Here is a 27,236-nt window from a genome sequence, read left to right on the forward strand (position 1 = left end):
CGGGCACTCCCAGAGAATGTGCGTGAGGGTGCCCTCCTGTCCGCAGCCGCGCCAACAACCCTTATCGCCTAGTTTGCGCATCTCGTAGAGCCGCTCCGGGGTGTAGTACCAATAGGTGGACACTTTAGTGAAGGTTTCCGTCAGCCCCGTGTGGTATGCAGAGTGCCTCGCCCGATACGCAATCTTGTCCCATTCCTTGTGGCTCAGGGTCCTGCCCAGTTCCCTGTGCCAGCGCTCCCTCCCTGGGTTATGGTAGTGAAACGGCGGGGGTTGGAGAAATTTATACAAATCAGTGATGAGTTTGGCATCCGAGGCCCGGGTCACCAACCATCGCTCATAGGGCGTAATTGTACGGGCGGCGACGTCACGCACTGAGGGTTGAAGAGCCCAGTGGCGGACTTGCATGTAACGCAGTCTATCCCCCTCCGTCAGGCCAAACTCCTGTCGGAGCTGCTGGAAGGGGAGCACGCCCTCCGGCCCGTAGATCTGGAAAAGCGCTCTACATCCCGCACTCACCCAGTGGGAAAAGGCCCCCGGCTCCAGGCCCGGAGTGAAGTCCGGGTTGTCAGCAATGGGAGAGAACGGCGACGGAAAAGTGGTGAGCTCCCGTAGCTCACACACCGCGTCCCACACTCTTAGCGGGACCCGGGTGATAAAGGAGGCGTAGAGATTAGGCGGGCGGTGAACTCGCCGTAGGAACGGGACCTCCTGGAGGGTACGGCCCGCAACTGCCTGGTCTTGAAAGAGCCAGTGTTTGTCCGACTCCCACCGGCTCCACTCCACCAGGTACCGGAGCTGCGCCGCCTGAAAGTACTTCCGGAGGTCCGGGACCCCGAGACCTCCCGCCTCCGGGGCAAGCATGGAGAGGACCCGCTTCATCCGAGGCTTACGGCCTTGCCACACAAAGCGGGAGATGTCTGCCTGCGCCTGCCGTATCCAGCCCACGGGGGGCTGAAGAGGTAGAGCGCGGAAAAGATACAGGATCTGGGGCAGTATCGTCATCTTCACCGCCGCAATACGGCCCAGCCACGAGAGTAGGCCCCTGTTCCATCGGCCGAGTTCCTCCTTTATCTTTTTGCCTAGAGAGGAGTAGTTAGCTGCGACCATGGCAGGCAGGGTGGGAGCAAGCAAAATGCCCAAGTAAGGCACCGTAGAGGAGGACCACTGCAAAGGGAAAAGACTTTGAAGGTCCCGTCTGGTGTCGGCAGAGAGCGACACATCCAGTGCAGCCGACTTAGTCATGTTCATTTTAAAGCCCGCAACGCGGGCAAAAGCGTCCAGCTCCTGGACACAGGCAGGGAGCGACCGCCTGGGGTCATCTAGGGTCAACAAGACATCGTCCGCGTATAGGCTGACAGTGTGTGCGTATTGCCCCATCTTCACCCCAATGGCGTCCGGGTTGTCGCGGATCCTCTGCGCAAACGGCTCCATATAAAGGGCGAAGAGGAGCGGCGAGAGAGGGCAACCCTGTCTCGTACCGCGCTCAATGGTGAAGCTGCTGGAGCTGTGTCCATTGACACGCACTGACGCCGACGGTCTCCTATAGCAGTTAAAGACCATAGTGCGGAACTTCTCGCCGATCCCTAGTTTCCCAAGGACCAGCTCGAGGTACGGCCAATGAACCCTATCAAAGGCCTTCTCCGCGTCGACCGATAGCAGCATCCGCTCCCCCGGGACGCGTGAGGCCTTTTCCAGGACGTGCGTCACTCTCTTCGTGTTGTCGACCGTCTTCCTACCGGGTACAAAACCGGCCTGATCTGCCTCCACCAAACCTGGTAAGTGTAGACCCAGTCTGGCCGCCAAGATTCCGGTGTAAAGCTTGAGGTCCACATTTAGGAGCGAAATGGGCCGGTACGAGCCGCACAAGGTCCGGTCCTTCCCCGGCTTGGGGATAACCGACACAGTCGCCGAGAGGAGGTCCGGTGGGATGGCGCCCGGTTCGGAGAAGGAGTTGAACAAGCGAGCCAGGAGAGGAGCGACAGTGGGACAGAAGGTCTTGTAGAACAAGGCCGTGTAGCCATCCGGGCCTGGGGCTTTGCCATGCTTCAGCCGCGCGATCGCGGAGATGACCTCCTCCACGTGAATGTCCCTCTCTAGGTGGTCCGCCTGGGAGGGGTCCAAGACCGGGAGGGTCACAGAATCCAGATAGGCCTCAGCCTCTCCCGGTGGGGAAGATTCTGAAGCGTACAGTGCCTCGTAAAAGGATCGAAAGGTATCTGCCACCTCCGCGTCACCGGAAACCGGGATCCCATCCACTCCCACCAGCTCCTTCACCACATTGCGTTGCTGCGCAACCCTAAGCCTATGGGCCAGGAGCTTACCGCACCTGTCTCCGCCGGTGTAAAAGGCGTGTTTCAGGCGCAGCGCTGCGTACTCCGCTCGATCTAGATCCAACGCAGAGAGGAGTTTTCGTGCCGCCTTCAGTTGCTTCCAAACCCGAGGTGCCCCCGTCCGGCGGTGGACCTGCTCAAGCTCCCTAACCTGCGCCGTCAGTTCTTCCCTCTTGCGCTGGCGTTCCTTATTTTCAGCCGAGGAAATGGAGATAAATTCTCCCCTGACGACTGTTTTCAAAGCCGCCCACTGTGTAGCCAGGGACGTGTCAGAGTTGGCATTGTGGGTCAGGTAGTCCTGGATGACCTCCTCCACTCGCTTCACCACCGATTTCTTATGGAGAAGTGTGTCCCGAAGCCGCCACATCCCTCTCGAGGGGGGGGGCGCCGGCCACGCAAAAACTCCGGAGACCGGCGCATGATCGGACAGAGACAAGACCCCGATGTCCGCCGCCGTGGCGGCCGAGCGAAGTGGGCCGCTCACCAAAAGATAATCCAACCGCGAATAAGTGCGGTGTGCGTGGGAAAAGTAGGAGTAGTCCCTATCGGTGGGATGCATGGTGCGCCAGAGGTCATGCAGGTCCATCTCTGCAATCTGGTCCCGCACCGCTTTAGAAAGCTCCCCTGTCTGCGGAAAACGCTGGGCAGACCTATCTAGAGTGGAGTCGAAGACCATATTCAGGTCTCCCCCCAGGATGACATGGCGATCGGGCGAGGCAGCAACATCCACCAACACCGAGTCTAGGAAACGATCCTGGCGATCGTTTGGGCTGTAAACCGAACCAACCGTAAAGGTAACACCTCCTAAGCGCATGCGATACACTAAGAGCCTCCCCTTCTGCTCGGCATGTTTATACAGCACCTCCCCTCTAAAGGAGCTGGCTAGAAGAATGGCCACCCCAGCGGTCTTAGTCGCAGCAGAGGAAAAAAGTTGAGTGGGGAACTTGGCAGAGCGCAACCTATGGCAATCTCTGGAGAGTAAATGGGTCTCCTGCAGGAGGCAAATATCCGCTTGCGACCCCTCCAATAGGGAGAGGATCGCCCTACGCTTTACGGGGTTATTCAGACCCTTGACATTAAGGGTCACTACCTTCAGGGGTGGCATCGCCTCCAGGGAAACAGCGCGCTATGCAGCAGGCGGGGGATCAGCGGAGGGGGCGCGCGGGGCAGGGGCGCAGGGAAGGCCAGAGGCGGCATCGTACTCGATCGGACAGCTTCGGACGGGACCCCCCCCACAACAAGCCAACAATGAAACCCCCCCAAAACCCATTGATGGCAACCGGCCAAAACAAAAAGCAAAAAACAACACCCCATAGTCTCAGTCTAGCCCAAATGGGCGAGTCTGCAGAAAACAGTCAAGTGGACGTCCAGCCACACACCACCCCCCCGCCCCCCCAACCCCCAGCCCAGCATCGTGAAAGCTAAGAGCCTCTCCCCCCGGAGAAAAATTAGGCCGTCAAGGCCACACCAGTAGACTCAGGCAAGTCCCTGGCCGCAGTCCTCAGGGCCTCCGCCATGTCAGCTCTGATGGTGGGCGAGTCCGGGCGACTCACTGGCGCTGACGATGGGCGCCTTCTCGACCTCCGTCGGCTCCGCCGCTCGGGGCGCCTCCATGCGGGTGTAGCCCCGTCCTCCTCCGTAGCAGTAAGACCCAGCACCCCGCAGACATCTTGTAAGGAGCGCAGCTGATGCAGTACCCCATTCCATCGAAAGATAAGACGGAAGGGGTGACCCCAGGAGTAGGCTGTCTCGTGCTCTCGCAGAAAGTCCGTAGCGATGCGGAAAGACCTGCGCTTTTGCAGTGTGATGGCAGACAGGTCCTGATAGAGCGCCACAGGTCTTTCGCGGAAGGTCAATGGTTGCTTCCTACGGGCCTCAGTCATGATGCGCTCCTTTAGAGGGAAATCCGGCAAGAATGCCAGGATATCAGGCGGGGGTGCTGATGACTGGCGCTGGCGGCCCACCCTGTGAGCCCTGTCGATGCGGATGGGGAAATCCGCTCCCTCCTCCAAGATGTCGCGGAACAGGTCCTGCAGATAAGCCACCAGGTCCGCACCTTCATCGGCGGATGGAACACCCCGGACCCGGATGTTGTTCCTCCTGGACCTGTTCTCGAGGTCCTCCGAGTGGGCCTGGAGCTCGACACATTGCTCCCGGAGGCGGAGGACGTCCTGCTGGAGATGGGTTATCTCCTCATCGCGGCGTTGAGCCGCCGTCTCCACAGTGTCGACCCGTTCGCCCAGGCCCTCGACTTCCCTGCGCACCTCCCGGACCTCTCCAGCCACTTCGGTCTTAAGAGTCTGAAATTCCTCCTTGAGGGAGGTGAATAAGTCCTCCATGAAGGACCGCGTGACCGGCGGCTCGCCCGCATTTGCGTCCGTTGATGCCCGGGAGGCCCCCGGGGACGGCTGCGTCCTGTCGCGTAGTTGCTGGGACCTGCCGAGCATTTCCGGCAAGGTGCGATCACCCCGTGCCGCGCCACGTCTCCCAGTCATCTTGGGGCCCGGCAAAGCCCGGGATTAGTTGCTGTAGGCGAGCGCCACCGCTCGCGGGCACCAGATGTGAGGCCTTCGCCGAGGACAAGGATAGTGCGTCACAGGCGACAAAATGGCGGTCCGGGCATGGGCAAGACGGCCCTCGGGCCAGCAGGGCAGACAGCAACGTCCGAAGATTAGGCCTCCCGTCTCGTGTTCCCAGGGAGGGCAGTAGATGAGCTGGCGCCAGAACGAGTCGAGGCTCCCGTGTGAGAAGGGCGCGGGCAGGGGCCACCGGGCTCAGCCACACAAAGACAAGATGGCGGGAGGGTGGGACCCAAGAAGGCAGCCCGGGCCAGCAAGTCCGTGGGCAACTCTCAAACGATAACGGGTCCGGAAAGTGCGAAACCGGTGCCTCCCCCCATCACCAGTCGATTGCCCGGCTCGGGCACCGCCCGAACTCCGCCATCCAGCGCCTCCGGGCGCGGAGTTCGCAAGGCGTCGCCCCCGAGACCCCGGGCAGTGGGGGGATCGCCGGTACAGGGCTAAAGTCCGTCGCCCGGCAATGGTGCTTGCCACCAGGGCACCGCCAGGAAGCCACCTCGCTCCGCGGAGTCCTTCTAGTCCGCTCCTTCGGGATCTCCGGCGTTCCGCATTTCAGCACTCTGGCCAGCCAAGGCGCGCGGACAGCGCCGCACTACGCTCCGCCTCCAGGCTCCTCTCCTCGGGGCGACCCGGGCTCTAGTCCTCGGAGCGATCTCCGAATTAACTTTTCGGGAACTTCCCCCGGGGCTCCAGAAGTCAAAGTGGCACCAAAATGTGCCCCAGGAACTCCGGCACAATTCTCTCACCCGCAGTGCAGCTGCGGGGGGAGAGAGGCGCAGGAATCGGGGCTCGAGCTGAGCCGGGCCGGAGGAGCTACGGGAGGAGGCGTCCGCTCACCCCGCCATCTTGGCCACGCCCCCCTGGAAGCTCTTTAGCTGAGCAGCTGGCAGTTCATTATTAACGAGTAGTAAGTAATTCACTGTTTGTGTAACCTGTTTACTAATGGTTTTTCCATCTGCCTACATCTGGGAAAGTCCTCAGTGGAGGGAGCCGTTGTCCCGCGCAGAGAGCCAGCGCCTGTCAATTGAAAGTAAATGGCCTGGCCCTCTGGCAGGGCTAGAATCGGGCTCCCAGGCCTTTGATTTATTGTTGGGCCTGATTAAAACATACGGCGCTCTGTGCTAGCTGCGCTCCACACATTCACACAGCCCGGGCTCCTAAAATGCTGCAGTGCATCGAACCGCCTTGCTAAAATGGCCACCTTGAAAGAGATACGAATTGCAGCCTGTAAAAGTTGCGAACTGAAAAGGAAAATCTTTAGCTGCCTTTTATCTTTTTCGGCAGTGTACTCTTAGCCACTTGGCAGGCGTTTCTGAAGCAGTTACAAATAAGAAGCTCTTGTTTAAGAAAAGCCAGAGAAATGCTGGGAGAGAGAGAGTGGGGAGGAGAGTAGGAGGAGGAGGGGGGAGGAGAGGAGGAGGGGGGAGGAGAGTAGGGGAGGCACGGCCTAGCGGCCGTGCAACCAAGAAGTGAGGGGGCGGAGCTGGGGGATGCTGTGAGAGAGAGAGTGGGCAAGGCAGGCGGCTGGGGGCATCTCTGCTCTTTAAAGAAGTCCTCTTAATTCATCGGTGTTTTTGTTAGACAAGGGCGGGAGTGCTATGTCCTTGGACCCCAGGATATTAGTCCTATTACCCAAGATGCTGAGTTCACTGCAAGTCCCCTCCACAATTTTTTTTCCAGTTAAAAATTGTAAAAGGAGTTTGTGGTCCTGTAATCCCGGCAGACGGCCGCTGCGAATGTTTGGAAGCTCTTTGGCTGTGGCTGGCAGTTCATTATTAACGAGTAGTAAGTAATGGGCCTGATTAAAACATACGGCGCTCTGTGCTAGCTGCGCTCCACACATTCACACAGCCCGGGCTCCTAAAATGCTGCAGTGCATCGAACCGCCTCGCTAAAATGGCCACCTTGAAAGAGATACGAATTGCAGCCTGTAAAAGTTGCGAACTGAAAAGGAAAATCTTTAGCTGCCTTTTATCTTTTTCGGCAGTGTACTCTTAGCCACTTGGCAGGCGTTTCTGAAGCAGTTACAAATAAGAAGCTCTTGTTTAAGAAAAGCCAGAGAAATGCTGGGAGAGAGAGAGTGGGGAGGAGAGTAGGAGGAGGAGGGGGGAGGAGAGTAGGAGGAGGAGGGGGGAGGAGAGTAGGGGAGGCACGGCCTAGCGGCCGTGCAACCAAGAAGTGAGGGGGCGGAGCTGGGGGAGGCTGTGAGAGAGAGAGTGGGCAAGGCAGGCGGCTGGGGGCATGTGCACGCGCTTTTAAGCTCAATGCGCATGCACATTGAGCTTAAATTTCACGGGCACTGCAAGGAATCGCCACGATTCCTTGCAAGTTGGTTAAAGAGTGTTTAAGCCCCCATAGTCTCGCAAGCTCGATGCGCATGCGCATCGACAGGCGAGACCTAATAAACCACAAGCAAACATAGCAGAACAAAATATGGCATAACATAACAAACAATAGCTTAACATAAAACAAAGCATAGCATAACAAAACATAGCAAAACACAACAAAACATAGCATAGCATAACAAAACACAACAAAACCTAGCATACATAAAAAACATAGCATTGCAAAGCATAGCAAAACATAGCATAGCATAACAAAACACAACAAATCATAGCATAGCATAACAAAACACAACAAATCATAGCATAGCATAACAAAACACAACATAGCACAGCATAACAAAACAAAGCTTAGCATACATAACAAAACATAGCATAGCAAAACAAGGCATAGCATAATAAAACACAACAAAACATAGCATAGCATAACAAAACATAGCATAACATTGCATAGCATAGCATAACAAAACAATGCATAGGATAGCAAAACTAAACATAGCATAGCATAACAAAACAAAGCGTAGGATAGCAAAACAAAACATAGCATAGCAAAACAAAACATAGCATAGCATAGCATAGCATAACAAAACAAAACATAGCATAGCAAAACAAGGCATAGCATAATAAAACACAACAAAACATAGCATAGCTTAACAAAACATAGCATAACATAGCATAGCATAGCATAACAAAACAAAGCATAGGATAGCAAAACTAAACATAGCATAGCATAACAAAACAAAGCATAGGATAGCAAAACATAGCATAGCATAACATAACAAAACATAGCATAGCAAAACACAACAACACATAGCATAACAACATAGCAAAACACAACAAAACATAGTATAGCTTAACAAAACACATTAAAACGTAGCAAAACATAACATATAATAGCATAGCAAAACTTAGCATACCAAACACAACAAAACATAGCATAGCATAACATAGCATAGTATAACAAAGCATAGCATAGCAAAACACAGCATAACAAAACAGCATAGCATAACAAAACAAACCATAGCATAGCAAAACAAAACATAGCATAGCATACAGCATCACTCAGGGGCACCACAACATCACTATGCGCTACCACAGCAACACTGAAGGCCACCGCATCACTCGTTCGCCATCACAACATCACTCAGCGCCACCACAGCATCAATCTGTGCAACCATTGAACAACACCAGGTTCACATATGTTCTCTCAATGTTTCAAGCTTTATTACAAATGTAACAAAAAGATGGTAATATTTCACTTCTGTTCTTGGATTTTCGTCGCAATAAACTACACTGAACATAATCTTCACAACAGTTATTTACAAAACTTAAAGCTAGTGCCATTATAAATTACAATAACTTTCATTTAAGTATTAATTATTGAAAAAAATTAAGCCATTATTTGTAATATCAATACATGTAAGTCACGTAAATACAATACATATTGCATTGCAAATGCTATAGGTGTCACATTTGCGAAAGTTATAACTATTAGCATTGTAAATGACAAAGCTATTAATTTCGCTATTTTCATAAACAAAACATAAATAAAAAATGTGTCATTTACAATACCAATAGCTCAAACTTTCCTAATGCGAGACCTATTGCATTGCAAATGCTTGTTTCTCTTGGCCCCAGCTTTACGGATCACCTCAAACATTTCAACAGAGAAGCTGAATTGAGTGGCAAATTTGAGCACTGAGCTAATCCCATGCTTAAAAACTTTGATACAAAATAAATCAATTGAGGCGAGCAAATTTAGAATGTCGCTGGTGGGGAGGAGCTACGACGGCAAACAAGATGGCTGCTTTGGCTCCCGGCTCCGCCGACCTCCGTATTCCACCACAAGATCCTGTGCAATATCCTGATTTTACGCCCAGCCTCTGCGTGGATGAAGTGTTCCTCATTCCGATGGTGAAATCCCCAAATTTTTATTGGCTGATTTCACGAAATTACATCGAGTTGAAGATCGTGCCCTGTTCCGACGGTGAAGCAGGGGCCTCGAGTATCTGCAAGGCCAGGCTGCAGTGCAACAACATTGGCTGAGACACCCTGGCATGGTCCGGTCAATCGTAGTGGAGACTTCGTCTACGCCCGAATTTGGTGGCGATTGTTTTCTTTGTCCAGCGTTGAGAGAGAGGTGACCTTGCTGTTGCTGACTGTGGGTGGGGTTCCCCGTCCCGCGGACCCGGCCCGCGGTGTTAAGCTGGGTAAACGCGGCTGTGGATAACGACGGGTCACCGTCCATGCTTGCCCTTTCGTGATCCTGTACGTTCCCCCCGAAGATGTCAGATTCACCCGGGGAGCTGATTGTGACAGGTATCAGGCGTGAGACCATGGATCGAATAGCATCTGGGCTATCGCTAAGGTCAATATTGGCATAACTTTGGGCGTTTCACTCGCAAGTGGATGTTTTATTGACTAAAATGGATGCAAGCCTAACTGGGATTCTGCTTGAGGTACCGGACCCTGCCCCACGGTTGGAACAGCAATCTACAGCCATTCAAGCCGCAGCCATTTTGACTCTGTGCGAGGACCCCGTGTGGGAGCGAGTATTGAAGCTGGTATTGAAGCTAACGAATGGCGCCCTGGAAGATGGTGTCCCCGAGGCCGTGAGTGTAGCACCGTACCTTCCATCACCATTGACTTTGGAGGTATCGAATGGCGCCCCCCCTGCCCCCCCCCCCGAAGGAGACTTGTGTTGTAGACTCTTCTCTCATCTTGTGGTTGTCTCTTCCTTTTTTGGAGATTTTACGATCCCGTGGCAAGAAACATCGGGACTGTCCAGCTAGGAGAGGAAAACTTTCTGCGCTTGAAGTTCTCGTGGACTTACTAGCTACATTGGTAATGGATTGACTATCGATGACTTCCCTCTCCTCTATGACTTGTTTGTGTGCTTATGGGTCTCGCTGGGGAGGGTTTGTGTGCTGGTTCGAAAGGGTCAAGGTTAAGATCAATTAAATCGGGATGGTTTGGAACTCCTATTATAGATGCTCGAACTACAACTGTTTGATTAAAGAGGCTGGGCGGTGTATCACGGTGCCCCCTATTGTCTTTTGAAAGAGTCACTCTACATCCGTCTTTTGCGACAGGGGGTGTCTGTTTTGGGCGGGGGGCCAAGGGGCTGGGAGCACGCATGAATATGCCCTCCTCCGTTCTTCTTCTTCCTTCTTTTAGGGTTTAAGTTACTTGGGGCGACAGGACGCTGCTAGTGGGGTTAGGCTATAGCCATCGGCAGAGGTGCAGGGTGAGGGGTTGGAGGTTTTTTTTTTTTGCCTTTTTTATTTTCTATGGCCTTTTTCTCCCTTTATTCCTTTAGGATCAGTATGGTTTGTGCTTTATTTTGATTTCATTGTGAACTGGAGTTTAGTGCCCATGCTTCTTACGTTAGTCGGACTTCTCGGTGGGCAGGCCCTGAGAACTGGCGTTCACGAAAATTTATATTGTTTTGTTGTTTACTGTGATTCATAAGCATTGACGCCAGAGTCCCACAAATGGCTGTTTCTAGATGCATATCCTGTTTTCTTGGCCTGTCCCCCGTATCCTTTTGTTAGATTGTATGGTACCTGATCCGTTCATTTAAATAATATAAAAGAAAACCTTTATTATATCCTGTGATCTATCTATGCGTTCTAATACAAGTTCCATCCTGAATCGCTGCCGGACCTCAGGGTTGTCGGCTGAGGAGCTGTGTTGTACCATGATATACTGGGTTCTACTTATGTTTATCGGCCGGCCCCTGCGGTTGTAGGCCCATACGAATGCTGCAATAAAGATTAAAAAAAAAAAAAAAAATAGAATGTCGCTGGTGTTGAGGGTGCTCTAGACAGCAGCTGCCTTCCACCGAAACTTGGGCACAACCCAGAGTATATATACCAAAAAATGCTTAGCACTCGGGAGTGGGTGCCTGTCTGAAATTGCGGCGGTGGAACTGCAATGAATATCTTTCTCCAAAGAAGAGACCGCACTCAGGAGGGATATACATAGGGTTCACTTACCTTAAACTTGCTGTTCGTGGTAAATGCATTTGTTGTATTGCCTTATGTCCGCCTAGGATATACAGGACCAGTCCTCATAGGTGGATTTCTATGGGAAGGGTAAGATTTGTCTCAAATAGAACTTTCCACACGGGCTGTAACACCTCCGAGATACCAGAAATTGCCCTCAACCTAATGCAACACCCTTTGGTCAATTTAGAAGTCATTTCAACATGACATTGCCTTCGGATGTTCCTTCAAAGTCTTGGATAGTCAAAGTCACCTATTTGAAGGCAATATGCACATGTACTTTTTTTTAAAAAGCTGCATATATCAACACCACGCATCTATCACATTTTGTAGTTTACAATTCCATACTAAAAGGGTGTTGTCTCAGATTCAATGCCACACAACAAGTACAGATTTCTGTAATTGTCCAGATAAGACTTCAGCTCTTCTCCTGTAAATAAAAAGAATATAAATGTGACAACATAAATTGAGTGCTGTAAATTCCAGCTTGGTCTTAAGCAATCGCTATACATTTTTATATTGCTAGTCTGTGGAAACATACATAGAAGGTCCCTATGTCTGGTCAACTATTTCTAAAATTTTCCATTTTTGGCAGAAAAAAAGCAATTGGATAAAAGTAGATTTAAATTGTTTCTTCATAATACTGTAATTTAGTTCTCCTCCGCAACTCAATTTTATGATGATCAACCTGATTTGTGCCACTACGCAACTATATATTCTTCACATCTTCCATGTCTGCTCTGTGTTTGATGTTTTTGTAGAAGCAGCTGGTAGCACAAAAGATTCACATTGAGGAAAATGAGGACAGAGACACTGGTCTGGAGCAGAGACATTATAAGGACGACCCAGACTGTATCAAGGCTAAAGTCCCACTTGGGGACCTGGATCTCTATGATGGTACCTATATCTCCCTGGAGAGCAAGGATATCAGGTAACACTTGTATTCAAAACATATCTGTGATTCTGTTTTCGAGAAATAATTGGTGCTTGATTGATTCCCCTCCCCCTCCCACCCACCTCCTCCCATGACCCTAATATTATTGGAGGAATGCTAATCTTTCTGTTCACACTTCATTTCAGGCACTTCATCCCAGATACTTCATCCCTCAGCTGAATGTAGTGAACAACGGGCTGTTCTCTTTCACAGTAAAATTCAGGAAATACAAATCAGCCTGAATGCGACAGACACCCAATGCTTGTCTAAACAGTCTCACCACTGCCCCCTAAAATGTGTCCTGTTCATTAGTCTCCCTTAATTCTTTCTCTATGGAAGACACTAGTTCGCTATATAAAGTCAGACTCCTATTTGGACCCCATCCCCCATTTCGTTTAGCTCTGAGGACTGATGTCCGGTGCTTAATACACTGCTGAATGATTCCTTGTCAACAGCCTTAGTTCCTTCAACTTGGAAACAGGCTAAAATGTTACCTCTTCTTAAAAAATCTACTGTTGACCCCAATATCCCAGGAAACTTTATGCCAGTCTATTTGCTTCTAGCGCTGCCTAAAGTATTGAAAACATTTATCAATCTGCAGCTGTTGGGATACTTAGAATCCAATGAACTACTACTCCCCAGCCAGTCTGGCGTCAGGCCAAACTTTAATATAGAAAAAGCCCTTCAAAAGAATGTCTGAACTTGTTATAAATAACCTGAATGCTGGGGGAAAGTTTTTCGGATTCGGCTAGACTTCTCAGCAGCCTTTGATGTTGTGCCTCATCCCAGGTTGCATTCTTGCCTTCAGCAGTGTGGCGCTGAAGCCCTTTCTACATGATGGGGGCCAGGATATATGGCTGTTTCCATATTCCTCAGGCACAATAAGTCACAGTAGGAGTTTCTCAGGGCTCATCCCTATTATGTTCAATATTTATATGGCACTGCTGGCCTCCTTAGTGGAGACTTTTGTGGTCAAAATGATCTCCTACTCTGATGAAACTTGGCTTTTCATTTAACAGAGGTGAAGCTATTACCCCAGATTCCATCAAACCATGTCTTACTGCAGTTTATCAATGTATGGGAACCAACTAAAGTGTAATGCAGATAAGACGTAATTTCTTTGTTGTGGGCAACATTTCGGATTGGCAAATTAACTGGCGAGAGGGTCTGACCTCCAAGTCTGCATGTCAAGGTGGTCAAAAACTTAGGGTCAAGGTCGACAACCAGTTGGCTTTTTCAGAACCAATAGATCTACTGGTAAGATTGTGCTTTGGTGTTTTCCGCACAGCCTAAAAATTGTTGCTTCTTTGTTTCCCTTCCATCCAGGAAAACAGTGATTCTGTTCTTGATTATGGCTGGGGTGGATTAGGCAAATGCACTTGTTCTCGGGTCTCCCGCATTACCTAGTTAAAAACTGCTGGTAATACAAAATGCTGTTTTGCCTAATGCTCAGTCTTCCGATGAGGGCTCAAATTTCCTCTCACTTGTGGGCCATTGTATAAATGAATTTTGTTCAGAATCTTGCTTCTGATGTTCAGAACCTGAATCAAACCGGCCCAAGATACCTATCCACTAGGACATAAGAATACTGCCCAAATAGGAATTTGTGTTCCTCTAATAGATACCTGGCTGCAATTCTTTCTCCTTCTTGGGGCGTTGGTCATAGAATAAACTCCCTCTTGACCGTCGACAAACTGACTATCAGTTTAAAAAGAAATGTAAAACTTTGCTTTTCTTTCAAAAGTAAGCCTGGCATGCTTCCTCACCTATTACTTTGCCTAGTGCTGGGACACAGTTTCGAGTAGATATGCGTAGTATAAATCCGGGATCATTCATCCCTCACATCCTTTACTATCCAGTAAGCTCCTGTGAAGAGTATGACCACATTTTTTTACATGATCAAGATTGCATACAAAATATTCCCGTGGAAAGCAATGCTGTACATAAATTAGTAAAAAGAGAGGAAAACAAGACAACTGATTTTGCACTTTGGGTGAATGTGGAGTATGTGCTTGTAGTTTTGTAATCTTGAACCTGTGCAGAGCAGTTTAGGAATGCAAAAAGAACTTGCGTTTGCTAACCAGTTCTTTTAATTTACCATAAGGCCTGAGTGGTGGATTAACTGTCTGCATTTCATTGTCTACTTCATAACCAACCAAACAAGAATTCTTCGTAAAACAGTCTGTGGTCTCTGTAACTGCATGTCCACTGCAGTTTCTTTTAATAAGGAACTTGAAGAGTAGTTTTAACCCAATAGTAATACATATGTTGGCTTCTCCTATATGTTTTGATGTAATAATATTTGTCTTTTGTGTTCCAGTCCTGAAGACTACCTGGACACCCGGACCCCTCTGCCACCAGACCTAGTGAAACCAGACTGCACAAGCATTGTAGAGCTTCCCTACAGTATCCATGCATTTCAACACTTGCGGGTAAGTTTCACACCCTCCTCCTGCTTTCTTAGAGCGCATCCTTCTTTTAGTTGTGTTGTTTGGGTCCTCCACAATACTCTGTCCTGCTTTGTGCACTTAACATTGCGTGCTGATATACTTGCTGTATTTTTAAATTTTAAATTGGATTTCTCATTCAATGTACCTTTTGGTTACAGATTATTGTGTACTAGTTGCGAGATGATCCAAGGTTTCTGTGGCCATATTGCTTTCTTGTGATGGGAAATAAGCATGCCTTTGGTGGCCTTTTGAAGCATAGGCTCTGTCCTGTTTCCAGACAACATGTCACAACAGCTCATCTGCAGCTTTTGCCCTAACTGCTCTAAAGTGTGATCCTCTCTCCATTCCGACAAGTGTTAAGCCACCTCCTTTCTTGCTGCTGTGCAAGGATCCTGAAGGGTCGTTCCCTTCCTGTTGACTGCTCAGACTTAGCAAAACAGTGATTTATTTTCCTTTTAATGTCTACAAGAACCCTACATGGTGGCTAATAAACAAAAGTTTTAGTTTATGAGAACATTAAGTTGATTATTTGAAAAAGGCCACTTTGTTTCAGTAGTACAAGATGATATATAAGGTATGAAATGTGCCTGGTCCTGGCAATTCTTAGGGTACGACAAGCAACACTAGTAATCTCATACTTTTTTCAGCTTCTTAAGTATGCGTTTTAGCTGTCAAAATGATTCATTTGCCTGCCATTTCTCTTCTGTCTTTTTTCACCTACTTTCAATTCAGATGTTGTACCTTAACCAATGTAAACAATGTAAAGCATCTTTGAAGTATCCACCTTGTGTCAAACATCTTAGCTTTTGCTCCCTTTTAATTTTCGTGTGTGTGTGTGTGCGTGTGCGCGTTCGCACATACAATTTGGAACTTACACTCAGTGTCTCACAAGTGGAAGTGTGAGCTATAAAGAGATGGTGTGCTGCTTAGTTGGGCATTGTATCACGTAAGCCCAGTGTTTCTGTTAAGTTATGCAGTTATAGTAAATGAGTTTTCTACTTAATGTGACTATAAAATTGTAAGTTTGTCAAATTAAAATGGGCTGATAATTACTATATTCCCCTAGGGTATACAAGAGCGGGTTAATCTCTCATCACCGTTGTTACCGAAAGAAGATCCAATCTTCAACTCCTTATCCAGGCGATTAGGAAAAAACATAGATGAAATTGGTCATTATATACAGGAAGCTCTGTTAAAGGTATGTTGTGCTGCTTGTGTCTCCACACCCTGGTACTTCTATGTACAGTAACCTAATATAAATAGGATGGTGTTGTGTAAGCATTAGTTCTATAGTTTGTTTTACTAATAATTGTTCAAAATCAACAGATAAAATATTTTTACATAAGAGCACTTATTTTTACATAAGAGCACTTATTTAATTAAGAAGAGAAGAGGGTGAGGGCAAAAGCACTATACTGAACTTATCATTTATTGAATGCTGAGTATAATTTGGCCTTTTTTTCTAAGAGGGTCATTCTGTGGTACATGACTTTTCCTATTAGAGTCTGAAAATATAAAATCAAGTCTTAAACCATTTGGCGTGATCAATATTTATTCACTCCAACAATCCACTTCTTTGCAAATAGAGGCCTTGAAGCCACATCTTTTTTTACGTTAAAACAAGTCTACTATAATAATCTTTGATAAAATGAAGAATCTTCAACAAGGAATTCCCTGAATATCGAGTGTCTTTCAAAATCTCTTGCATGTGTTATAGGAAATTCTGTACCTGATCTCTAGTGCATGCATGTGATTTGTCTTTTAATTGCCTTGTTTGTGGCAGCATTGCAATATGCATATGTACTTTATGCCAGAATGATCACAGCTAATTGAATGGTATTCATGATTAGGGCTCGACAGGTACGTTCTAATTTTCATGTAATGGCCAATTTAACAATTGAAATGAAGTATGTTACCGCTCTACTGAAGACCACGAAAGGGTCTGTTTGACGCCATGAATATTATTCCTTAGTGTTTTGAGAGATATCATGTAAAAACCATAGGGAGTTCAGTTCAGCGCTGAGTTTGGCATAGATGACGAGAACACATGGAAATGTCAACATCCCAGATTCACCTAAATTGGTGATACCACAGGGATATAGGGCTTCATTGTGCATCTGTGGTGTTGGACTTGAGGAACATGGCATGGCTTTAGGCTGCGTTATTTATTTTTCTGAGAACCATAATTTCCCTCGTTTGTAAGAAGCAACAGCCCCATATATCACTGTAATGCATGTAACCACATTTTCAAAAAGGAAGAGGCTATTCCACCCTCCATCATGTGATTATTGTTGATATTTATATTCAGTTGAACGTTGCCACCAGTGTACGATCCCAGAAAAATTTCCCAAGTATCAGATATTGATTTTCTGAAAAATGAAAGCCACTAAAAGTCAACATTTTCTATCTTATATATTTCTTCATGCCCAATTTAAAATGCTCCATTGTGCAACATGAAATACCTGAGGTTAGGGGGGCAGGGAGGAGAATACGCAAACCTCCCATTAAAGAACAGATCAGAAGCTGGTGCCAATGGTATTGCACTGTTGTATGGAGACAAATCGGAACCTGCATCATCTTAGAGCTTTGCTATCGCTGCAAGCCCTTTAGGTTCAGTTAGGCCATGGGTACTCAAAAACTTTCTCTGGGGCCAAATTTAGAGTGTGGTTTGTGGCCGAGGGCCGCACCGGTGGAGGCGGGGTCAGTGGGGGAGGGGGAGGGGGCTAGAAAGAAAAAAACTATGACCATGAAGTTGAACACAGGCCCCTGCAGCTGACGCGTTCATCCACTGAGCCAACAGACCAGCATACACACACATCTTTCTCTCTCTCGCCCTCTCTCTGTCTCCCTCCTTCTATCTCTCTCTCTCTCTCTCGCTCCCTCCTTCCCTCTGTCTACCTCTGTCTCACCTCTTTCTCTCACTATCTCCCTCCCTCTCTTTCCTTCCCTCTCTCCTTCTCCCTCCATCTGTCTCCCTCTGTCTGTCTCCCTCTATCTGTGTCCCACTGTCCATCTCCCTCTGTCTCCCTCCCTCCGTCTGCCCTCTGTCTGTCTCCCTCCGTCTCCCTTCCTCCCTCTGTCTTTCTCCCTCCCTCCCTCCCTCTGTCTGTCTCCCTCCCTCCCTCTGTCTGTCTCCATCCCTCACTCGGTCTGTCTCCCTCCCTCCCTCGGTCTGTCTCCCTCCCTCCCTCCCTCCCTCGGTCTGTCTCCCTCCCTCCCTCCCTCTGTCTGTCTCCCTCCCTCTGTCTGTCTCCCTCTCTCCCTCTGTCTGTCTCCCTCCCTCTGTCTGTCTGTCTCTGTCTGTCTCCCTCTCTCCCTCTGTCTGTCTCTCTCTGTGTCTCCCACTGTCTGTCTCACTCTCTCCCTCTGTCTCCCTCCCTCCGTCTCCCTCCCTCTGTCTCCCTCCCACTGTCTCCCTCCCTCCGTCTCCCTCCCTCTGTCTCCCTCCCACTGTCTCCCTCCCTCTGTATGTCTCCCTCCCTCCCTCTGTCTTTCTCCCTCCCTCCCTCTCTGTCTCCCTCCCTCTGTCTGTCTCCCTCCCTCCCTCTGTCTGTCTCCCTCCCTCCCTCTGTCTGCCTCCCTCCCTCCCTCTGTCTGTCTCCCTCCCTCCCTCTGTCTGTCTCCCTCCCTCCCTCTGTCTGTCTCCCTCTCTCCCTCTATCTCCCTCCCTCTGTCTGTCTCCATCCCTCCCTCTGTCTCCCACTCTCTCTGTCTGTCTCCCTCTCTCTCTGTCTGTCTCTCTCTCTCTCTCTGTCTGTCTCTCTCTCTGTCTGTCTCTCTCTCTCTCTCTGTCTCTATCGCTGTCTGTCTCTACCTCTGTCTGTCTCTACCTCTATCTGTCTCTGCCTCTATCTGTCTGTTTCTGTCCCTGTTTCTGACCCTATCTAGCTCCACCTGTCCCTGTCTCTATCTTTCTCTGCCTCTATCTGTCTCTATATGTCTTTATCTGTCTCTATCTCTATCTGTCTCACCTCACCGGCTCTCACTCCCTGCTGCCCTCCGTCACCTCACCCGGCTCTCACTCCCTGCTGCCCTCCCCCCACACTCCCTGCTGCCCTGACCCGGCTCTCACTCCCTGCTGCCCTCCCACCTCACCCGGCTATCACTCGCTGCTACCCTCCCACCTCACCGGGCTCTCACTCGCTGCTACCCTCCCACCTCACCCGGCTATCACTCGCTGCTACCCTCCCACCTCACCGGGCTCTCACTCCCTGCTGCCTACCCACCTCACCCGCTGCTGCCCTCCCACCTCACTGAGCTCTCACTCCCCGCTGGCCTCCGTCACCTCACCCGGCTATCACTCGCTGCTACCCTCCCACCTCACCGGGCTCTCACTCTCTGCTGCCCTCCCACCTCCCACACCCAGGCTCTCACTCCCCGCTGCCCTCCCACCTCACCGGGCTCTCACTCCTTGCTGCTCTCCCACCTCACCGGGCTCTCACTCCCTGCTGCTCTCCCCCCCCTCACCCGGGCTGTCACTCCCTGCTGCCCTCCCACCTCACCGGGCTCTCACTCCCTGCTGCCCTCCCACCTCCCACACCTGGGCTCTCACTCCCTGCTGCCCTCCCACCTCACTGGGCTCTCACTCCCTGCTCTGCCCTCCAACCTCACCCGGACTCTCACTCCCTGCTTCCCTCCCACCTCACCGGGCTCTCACTCCCTGCTGCTCTCCCCCCTCACCCGGGCTCTCACTCCCTGCTGCCCTCCCACACCCGGGCTCTCACTCCCTGCTCTGCGCTCTTCACCGGGCTCTCTCTCCCGGCTGCCCTCCCACCTCACCGGGCTCTCACTCCCTGCTGCTCTCCCACCTCAGCCGGGCTCTCACTCCCTGCTGCCCTCCCACCTCACCCGGCTCTCACTCACTGCTGCCCTCCCACCTCCCTCACCCGGGCTCTCACTCCCTTCTCTGCCCTCCCACCTCCCTCACCCGGGCTCTCACTCCCTGCTCTGCCCTCCCACCTCCCTCACCTCGGCTCTCACTCCCTGCTCTGGCCTCCCACCTCACCCGGCTCTCTGTTCCTGCTGCCCCCCCCCCCCCTCCCCTTTGTGTCAGCTGGCTGACACAGCCTCCAGGGCACCCCAGTACTTCATGGGTCTTTAAACGACCATTTGTTTGTTAATGAGGCTTTGTTCACCTCTTAGCTGGAATCGCCCGGCCCCCACAGAGCAGTCTCTCGGATTCCTCACTGCTGCTCCCAGGGGTGTTTGCTGAAGTAAAAAAAAAAAAAAGGTGCGATGTGTTTCAAGCTCCGCGGGCCGCCACTGAAGGCTTGCCGGGCCGTACTTCAAGTACCCCTGAGTTAGCCAGTTCATGTTGCTTTCCTCCAAACAAAAAGGGTGTCTGTACATGCTGTTGCCTATTTAGACGTATATCTTTGGACTTGGCTCACTATTTTCTTCTTTTTTGTTTCCTGAAAGGTATAGCACATCTCCCCAGTCTTAAAATCCCTAAATTGGTTGCCCTATGAAGAAAGAATTCAGCTAAAGATTGCCTGTCTGTCTCACAAAGCCCTCCATTTCAAAACCCCAGTTATCTAGCGTAAAAGCTAGAATTATCCAGAGTGGGCAGACCTTCTAGGAGTGCTAACTCTCTCCTCCTGAAACCATAGATCTTTCGCAAAAAGAGAATGTGTCACTGAGCTTTCTCCAGCGGTGCGCCGAAGATCTGGAACTCTCTCCCACCGGAAATACGCAGAATCTCCTCCAAGGTTGCCTTCAAATTGGAAGTAAAAAGATTACTCATGAACAAGCTCCTACCTTAAAAGCCTCTTGGATCGTCTGCTCTAATGCTTTGGACGTACACCTCAAGTCCTGCGTTGGGTGTTATTCTTGTTTACTATCCACTTGCTCCCCTCCCAGTTCGCTATGTACCAGTTATTTTCTTACCCTTGTCCCCTTTTGATTGTTACCTTTTTGTTTGGTATGCATATTTGATTTGTTTGGGTTGGCATTCCTTTTGATGCCTGTACTGAAACTGTTACCTCCTTTCCCTAACATTGTAAAGCGCTCTGATATCCTTCGGAATCATGTTCGCTCTATGCAAAACTTAATCAAATAAAAAATTAAAATAAATTGCTAATTTCTCGGTTTGTTCCTATCAGCTTCATTGTCTTGTAACATTTCTCTAAGTTAAAATATAAGCTTGGCAGTTCTGGCTATACTGTCCTGTGGAGCAGGGTCAAAACTGATTAGCATGTGACTGGATTTTATCGGATGTGACATGGTGTACAAAAGAAAGATGGGTTGGTACGCTACCCAGAGCGATTGCCAGTGATTTAGTTTTATTGCTTGCATTCTCCCATCACATTTGTGATTGTGATGGGCCAACCTAAATGACCATGGCCATATTAAAAACTCTGAAGTCTGGGTCACCTACAGATCCTTGCCCTGCAAGGGTCCTGAATGGAATAGCTGAAGTAATCACCCCCATGGTCACCGCACTGGTTAACGAATCCCTAACCTCAGGAACCGTGCCCACTAAGTGGAAACAAGCCAAACTTCTCCCTTTAATAAAAAAACCTACCGCAGATCCTTCGATTACCTCCAACTACAGGCCCATATCACTCCTACCAGCCCTTGCCAAAGTCTGCAAAAAGGCGGCATTACGGCAACTAGAGAGATTTGTGGAATCCTCTGGAGCTCTCCATCCTGCCCAATCAGGGTTCCGCACTTCTTTCAGTACGGAAACTGCATTGGTGGAAGTGGCTGAGACCATCAGGGAATGCCTTGACGGAGGCGGCAGAGCGGCCCTTATTCTTTTGGACCTCTCTGCCGCATTCGACACGGTGCCCCACCTCCAGCTCTTAGCTAGACTGGAGGACATAGGCATCTCTGGCACGGTCTTAGATTGGATTAGGTCTTTCCTATCTGACCGTACCCAACAGATTTGGCTTCCCCCATATCATTCCTCTAACAGAAGGGTAGAAACTGGCGTACCACAGGGGTCGACCTTAAGTCCCCTTTTATTTAATATTTATTTAACTCCTCTTGTCCGGCTAGCAGAGAGCTGGGGCGCCAAGATAATGGCGTACGCCGACGACACCCAGCTTCTCTTCACCTGGAATAAGGAGAACTTGTGCACTTCTGGAGTCCGCCAGTGCCTTTCCTCTGTTTTTGCCTGGCTAGCCAAATCTTGCCTCAAATGCAACGAGGATAAAACAGAAATCCTGCTCTACGGCAAATTCCCCATTGACTTTAAGGAGTCCATCTGGCCCTGTGAATCAACATGCCCAACGGGAGAGAGCGGGATTGCCAAGAACCTGGGAATTTGATTCGGAGCCGACTTATGTTTCTGCAACCAGATCTCACGCTTGGCGGGGACATGCTTTGGAACTCTGACCACTCTTCGCAAATTCTTTCCCCTCCTTCCTCAAACGGCGAAAGAAACGGTTGCCAGGGCTCTGGTACTCTCCCGTCTGGACTACTCAAACGCCCTCTATTTAGGGGCTCCTGACTATATGATCAGAAAGCTACAGGTTGTCCAGAATGCCACGGTGAGACTCATTTTTAACATCCCCAGGAGACTCAGCGTTCGCAAACAGCTGAAGGATCTTTACTGGCATCCTGTGGCACAACAAGTGCGCTTTAAAACTTTGGTCATCGTCTACAAAGCCCTCCATGGACCGTGCCCCTTCTATCTAGCCAAAAGGTTCACACTCTACCTCCCAACCCGTCAGCTGCGATCCACCTCCAAAAAGCAGGTGGTCGTCCCCAGATTTAGAAGAGTCCGCCTGGGCGGACAATCCCTTACGGTAAAGGGAGCTCAAATGTGGAACGCCCTGCCAGATGCTCTTAGACACGCTCCCAATCCGACCAATTTTTAAAAAACTGCTTAAAACTCACCTCTTTCAGATTCATGAATAGCATACTCCTTTCTCCACTCTGTTTCAGTTTCTCCCCCGCGCCAGGACAGTCTTGACTATCGAAGCGCGTTACAAAACCTCATATATCATATAATATCATATCAAATGCCCAGACGTGGGTCCCTTGCTCACTGCGCCACTGGAACTAAGCTACCTCTGATTGCAGAGCCCCAATAAGAGTAAAACCGGTCTTGATTAGCTTGTGTTCCGTTTCTAAGAGGACCTGTCTGACACCAAGAGCAGGGTCAAGACTGATTTGCATATGGCTGGGTCTAATCTGAGGTGGCAGTGGTTTGGAATGCTCCTCTGAGTGATTACTAGTGATTAGACTTATTGCAAGCATCCTTCTATCACCTTTTGTGTGTTTGATGTTATTCTGGTGTTCTGAAAACCTTTCTTTCCATGCCCGCCAGGTTGGACCTTGAGTTGGTGTCTTGTACAATTTATTTTTGTACAAATTATTACAAATAATATTTTTCCGTCTTCTAGTGCTTAGGGATAAGGCCCCTGAATGAGAGATCAAGTTGCCATAGGTATTGGTTCTGGAATACCTCTTCTTTTCACACAGCATCGGTCTGTGGAGTCTGGATTCAGTGCACTCCTCAGGATCTGTTCTTGACTGTGACTGCTTGCCATCAGCATCAGTAGATGGCCTGGCCGGAGATTTGCGCGCTCTTTGTGACTCATTTTGACAACTCTGTCAGGAAAGAGACCACATCACCTTGTCGATCCCAAGGTTGAAATCTGCGAGGTCTTCTCGATCCAGATTTATGACTTGTAGTGTGGAGGAATCGTCTCCATGTGGAGGTTGAACCTGCTCTAAGAACAATTCGTCAAGTCTGAAGACTCTTTTCCCTGACCACAAAGTCTTCTTTGGAGCAACATGGATAAGAGCCCAACTTTGCTGCCTGGCCCTGCCTGGATGCGTATATGTAACCTCTGGCTTTTCTGACCGGTCATGCGCAATTTTCTTGTCATGACTTTCATCTAGTCTCTGTTACCTATGTTCTAGTATTCTCTGGTGTGTCCTCAGGCCCTGGGCACCTGTGGCTGCTTCAGCTGTGCATCTTCCAGCTACATTTTCCCTGTTAACCTTTTGACTCCGCCTATGAGCCTGATCACACTACGATGTCTGCAATTTTCTCTTGCCATTGAAGACCAAATAATCTCTGCACTTCTGCTGTATTTACTCCAGATTAGTGCTCTCTGAGGACTTCATTCTTTCAAGTCTTTTTTAAGCAATGTGAAGAAGTCCCTTGAATGACCTCCACTCTCTGCAGAAGTTAATATCCTAATTTTGCCAATCTGCAGACATGTCGCTGTATATCAGAATATTTAGTGCCTTAAACTCCTACTTTTATCTAGGGATTTGGCAGGATAGAGTGTCTGGCTTTAAATCTCATTTAAATATGGTGTAATTGAGATATATTTTTTAATGTATGATTAACGAAATTGTATATAAACCTGACCAGCCTAATAACTTTCAGTATATTGACTATAATATACAAAGTGATGTATTATAAGTTGCGTTTGAGGATGACACCACGTCTCATTACGATGTTTGGCAAGTGCCTTAAGCTTCTGCTCTCAACTACGGCTAGATTTGGGACTGATAGATTTGGGACTGACACACTAAATGCTCATTATATTAAATATTCGTATTGGCTTTAGTTAATTAAAATTGTTAATTTTGAGAGAGAGGAGATGCATGCCAAAAAGAATAACAATACCTCGTAACAATGTTAGGATTTTCTTTGCTTCGGACAAAATGATAATTTGTCTTTGCAGTGTTCACTGTAGGGTTGTTTGAGCCCTTTAGTTTTAATTTTGTACCTTAGCTTACCTTAGGAAACCTCTGGCTCTGATGAGATCAGATGTTTTTCAAGGCTCTTTGGTTTGGATTCTGTTGCTAATGAACTGGAGTTTTTTTTAACAGTATACCACACAAGACAAAAGTGATTCTACTGAAACCGACAACTCTTTGGCTCCCAGGCACATGGTCTCGCCAATATTTGAAAAATACCATTCAAACTGAACACCTTGCCAGATAGTTATTTCCCTACACCATTTTATCCAGGGGCTGAGTATTTCCTTTTGCCACCCATGATGAGGATTTAAGATCAATTCCTTCAGAAGACTGGGGAATTGGAGAAGGGTTCACCTGGCGTTACCCGTACATGTGGTGGTGGGCACAGCTGAATTGAGATGTATGCTTGCGTTGTCCTTTGAGCCACAGATTTCCCACTAACACATTACGTACCTTCTTTTAGCATATTTTCAGACCTAGATAATGCAGAGAAGGCGTCACTCCTATCTTGTGAAAGGATTTACCTGATTTAAATTGTCACAGCTGGTACAATCATCTTTAATGTTCCCATGAATCTGTATCTTACCTATATCTGGTTTTGTACCCACAGAACACATCCTCGTGGGTACTGTATGACATGGCGTCCTTCTATTGGAGGATCAAGAATGAGCCATACCACGTGGTGGAATGTGCCATGCGGGCGCTGCATTTCTCTTCTAGGTATACATTTCTAAATATTGTGCCTGTCTTTGTGTCCATTGTATGTGTGCGGTGTGATGGGTGTATCCGTTATTGGAAATGTAGGGACATTTTAGAAAAATATATAGTGACTACAGCTGTAGTAAACTAGAAAGCTGACCAAGAAATGCCTGTCAGAGAGTGAGAGTGAGAGTGAGAGTGAGAGGCATCAGCTGTGAAAAGAAACCTTGAAGATAACGGTGGAGAGACAGCTAAGAAAAGGAGTATTATTTAGGACATAGAGACCTGAAAACAACATAAATACAGAATACAAACACTGAGAAGGGAATCTAGCATAATAGATAGCTGCGAATGGACACAGCATAAAAAAATACTGCATTTGAAGAGAACTTATGGTAAAATGTGTGTGCATGAACTTCTCAATTCTGACGGCAGATTGAAGAGACTTTTAAAATGCCTTTGAATTCCGATAAGCCATTTATGCTGTGATGGAAATGACATTTTGGCATGGTAATTGACGTGTACACTATTTGTACTATTTGTGTTTATGGCCTTTTTCTCTACTGTTAAACTGTCACATAGTGATATTGATGTAGTAAAGAAAAGCTTTAGTTGGTAGGTTTGCAGCATGCGATTGTTCATAAAATAAAATGAGATCACAGACTTCTGTCACACCTAAACTTAAGCTTGTGGATGAAGAACAGAACACAGTAGATGGAGTTACTGAGCAGACCATCATGGGGTAGAAGAATAGAAAATGGTGTTAAATGGTGGAACACTTAACTACTAGCATGCCTAAAAATAAGCATTCATTTAGTACAAATGGATGACGTATCAGTCACTGTTCTGTAGTAACTTTGATCCTCCCTGAGCTGACATTGGAATTTGTTTCCATCATCTAAATCTGGTATTCCTTTAAGGTTTTGTGTGGTGGTTTAATAAGTGCATGAGATCCTTGGCTCAGGAAATTGTGCAGCACCGGCTTCAGTTCTAGTTTAAGGCTTACAATACATAACTCCCTATCTGGGATAAGTGATGACTTACTGAGCCCACGACTTGTACTGATGAATGCAGAATCCCCCATCTGTGCCCAAAGTGGACAATAGAAAATACTGTCAATGAGTGTAGGGGGCGCCTAATACTCGTATGGCCCTGGAAAATGGGTACAACCCTTTTCTCCTCTTTTATAAATTCTTGGAGACTGGTTTAGATCAAGAACACTCTGCTTTACATGGCGGACCTCTGCTTCATTAAAAAATAAAATTTTGAGATGATGAGCAATCTAATTTCTCTTCATGCAAGTAAACTGTGGCATTAAACTCCCTAGAGTCTTGGTTCAATACTGGCTTACTGTTTCATAATGTCTGTAGGGGACCAAAGGGGAAAAAAGAAAGCGCCAGAGAATTCAAAATTAAGGTAAGAGATATTGTATGAACCAGAAGAAATAAAATTCTGCTTTGAAAGTACTGCACTGGATCCAAACAGATTAAGAACTGGATCTCACAAAAATCTGTACTAGTTTCAATATATCCACTGTACAACACATCATTCATCCATTAGGTGAGGCATCAACAATTTGGTCTCCCAGACAATATTCAGACACTAGACAAATGGGAAGATTTAGGCCTACAAGGTTTTAACAACGCTGAAACTATTCCTCTCGAACAGTCTTTAGGAAAGCTTAAAAGACTTGCTTTTTCATGGAGCACTACACTTCACTGTAGGACAATACTGGGACCACCAGACCATTCCAACAATTGTACACAAAACGCCATACGATTCTGCTTTCAAGTTATGACACGAAAGCCCCCACCCAATCGATCTTCCAACTCGAATAACGGGAAGCATCACTCATGAAAGAACCTTCCACTTCCATGCTCTGTTCACGAATTATACAACATAGGGGTTAAGCCCACTGACAGGAACCAGGTAGGGCCTAAAATACAAAATACACAACAAAGTACCTGGATTCACACTTTTTGAATTTCAGAAAACCACACTATATTCTTTTAGTGGTTGGGTTATTTTATTCAACCTCTAATTTTATTAAATTCAAATATTTTCTCGGAGTAGGAAGTCTCTTCTATTCTCAGAAACACATACAGCTTGTACAATGAAAATACTTTAAATACACACATATACAAATACTTTTGGACGAAATCAATTTGACAACATAAACACACTTATATAGAGTAATTGCTACACTTTTCAATTCAAAAGAGCATG

At 48.0% G+C, this 27,236-nt stretch overlaps 1 protein-coding gene across 1 annotated transcript in view; it reads left to right on the forward strand.

Annotated features, from left to right (window-relative positions):
• Positions 1 to 27,236, forward strand: part of TTC17 (tetratricopeptide repeat domain 17) — a 575,315-nt gene that overhangs the window by 133,123 nt on the left and 414,956 nt on the right. Inside the window, exons 3-6 of the mRNA XM_086959610.1 lie at positions 12,020 to 12,189; positions 14,513 to 14,624; positions 15,709 to 15,840; positions 24,922 to 25,031. Coding sequence (XP_086815736.1) covers positions 12,020 to 12,189; positions 14,513 to 14,624; positions 15,709 to 15,840; positions 24,922 to 25,031 — 524 coding nt within the window. The remainder of the gene's footprint in view (positions 1 to 12,019; positions 12,190 to 14,512; positions 14,625 to 15,708; positions 15,841 to 24,921; positions 25,032 to 27,236) is intronic.

This window comes from Lissotriton vulgaris, chromosome 2_2, assembly GCF_964263255.1.
Source record: "Lissotriton vulgaris chromosome 2_2, aLisVul1.2, whole genome shotgun sequence".
In the NCBI taxonomy this organism is placed as follows: domain Eukaryota; kingdom Metazoa; phylum Chordata; class Amphibia; order Caudata; family Salamandridae; genus Lissotriton; species Lissotriton vulgaris.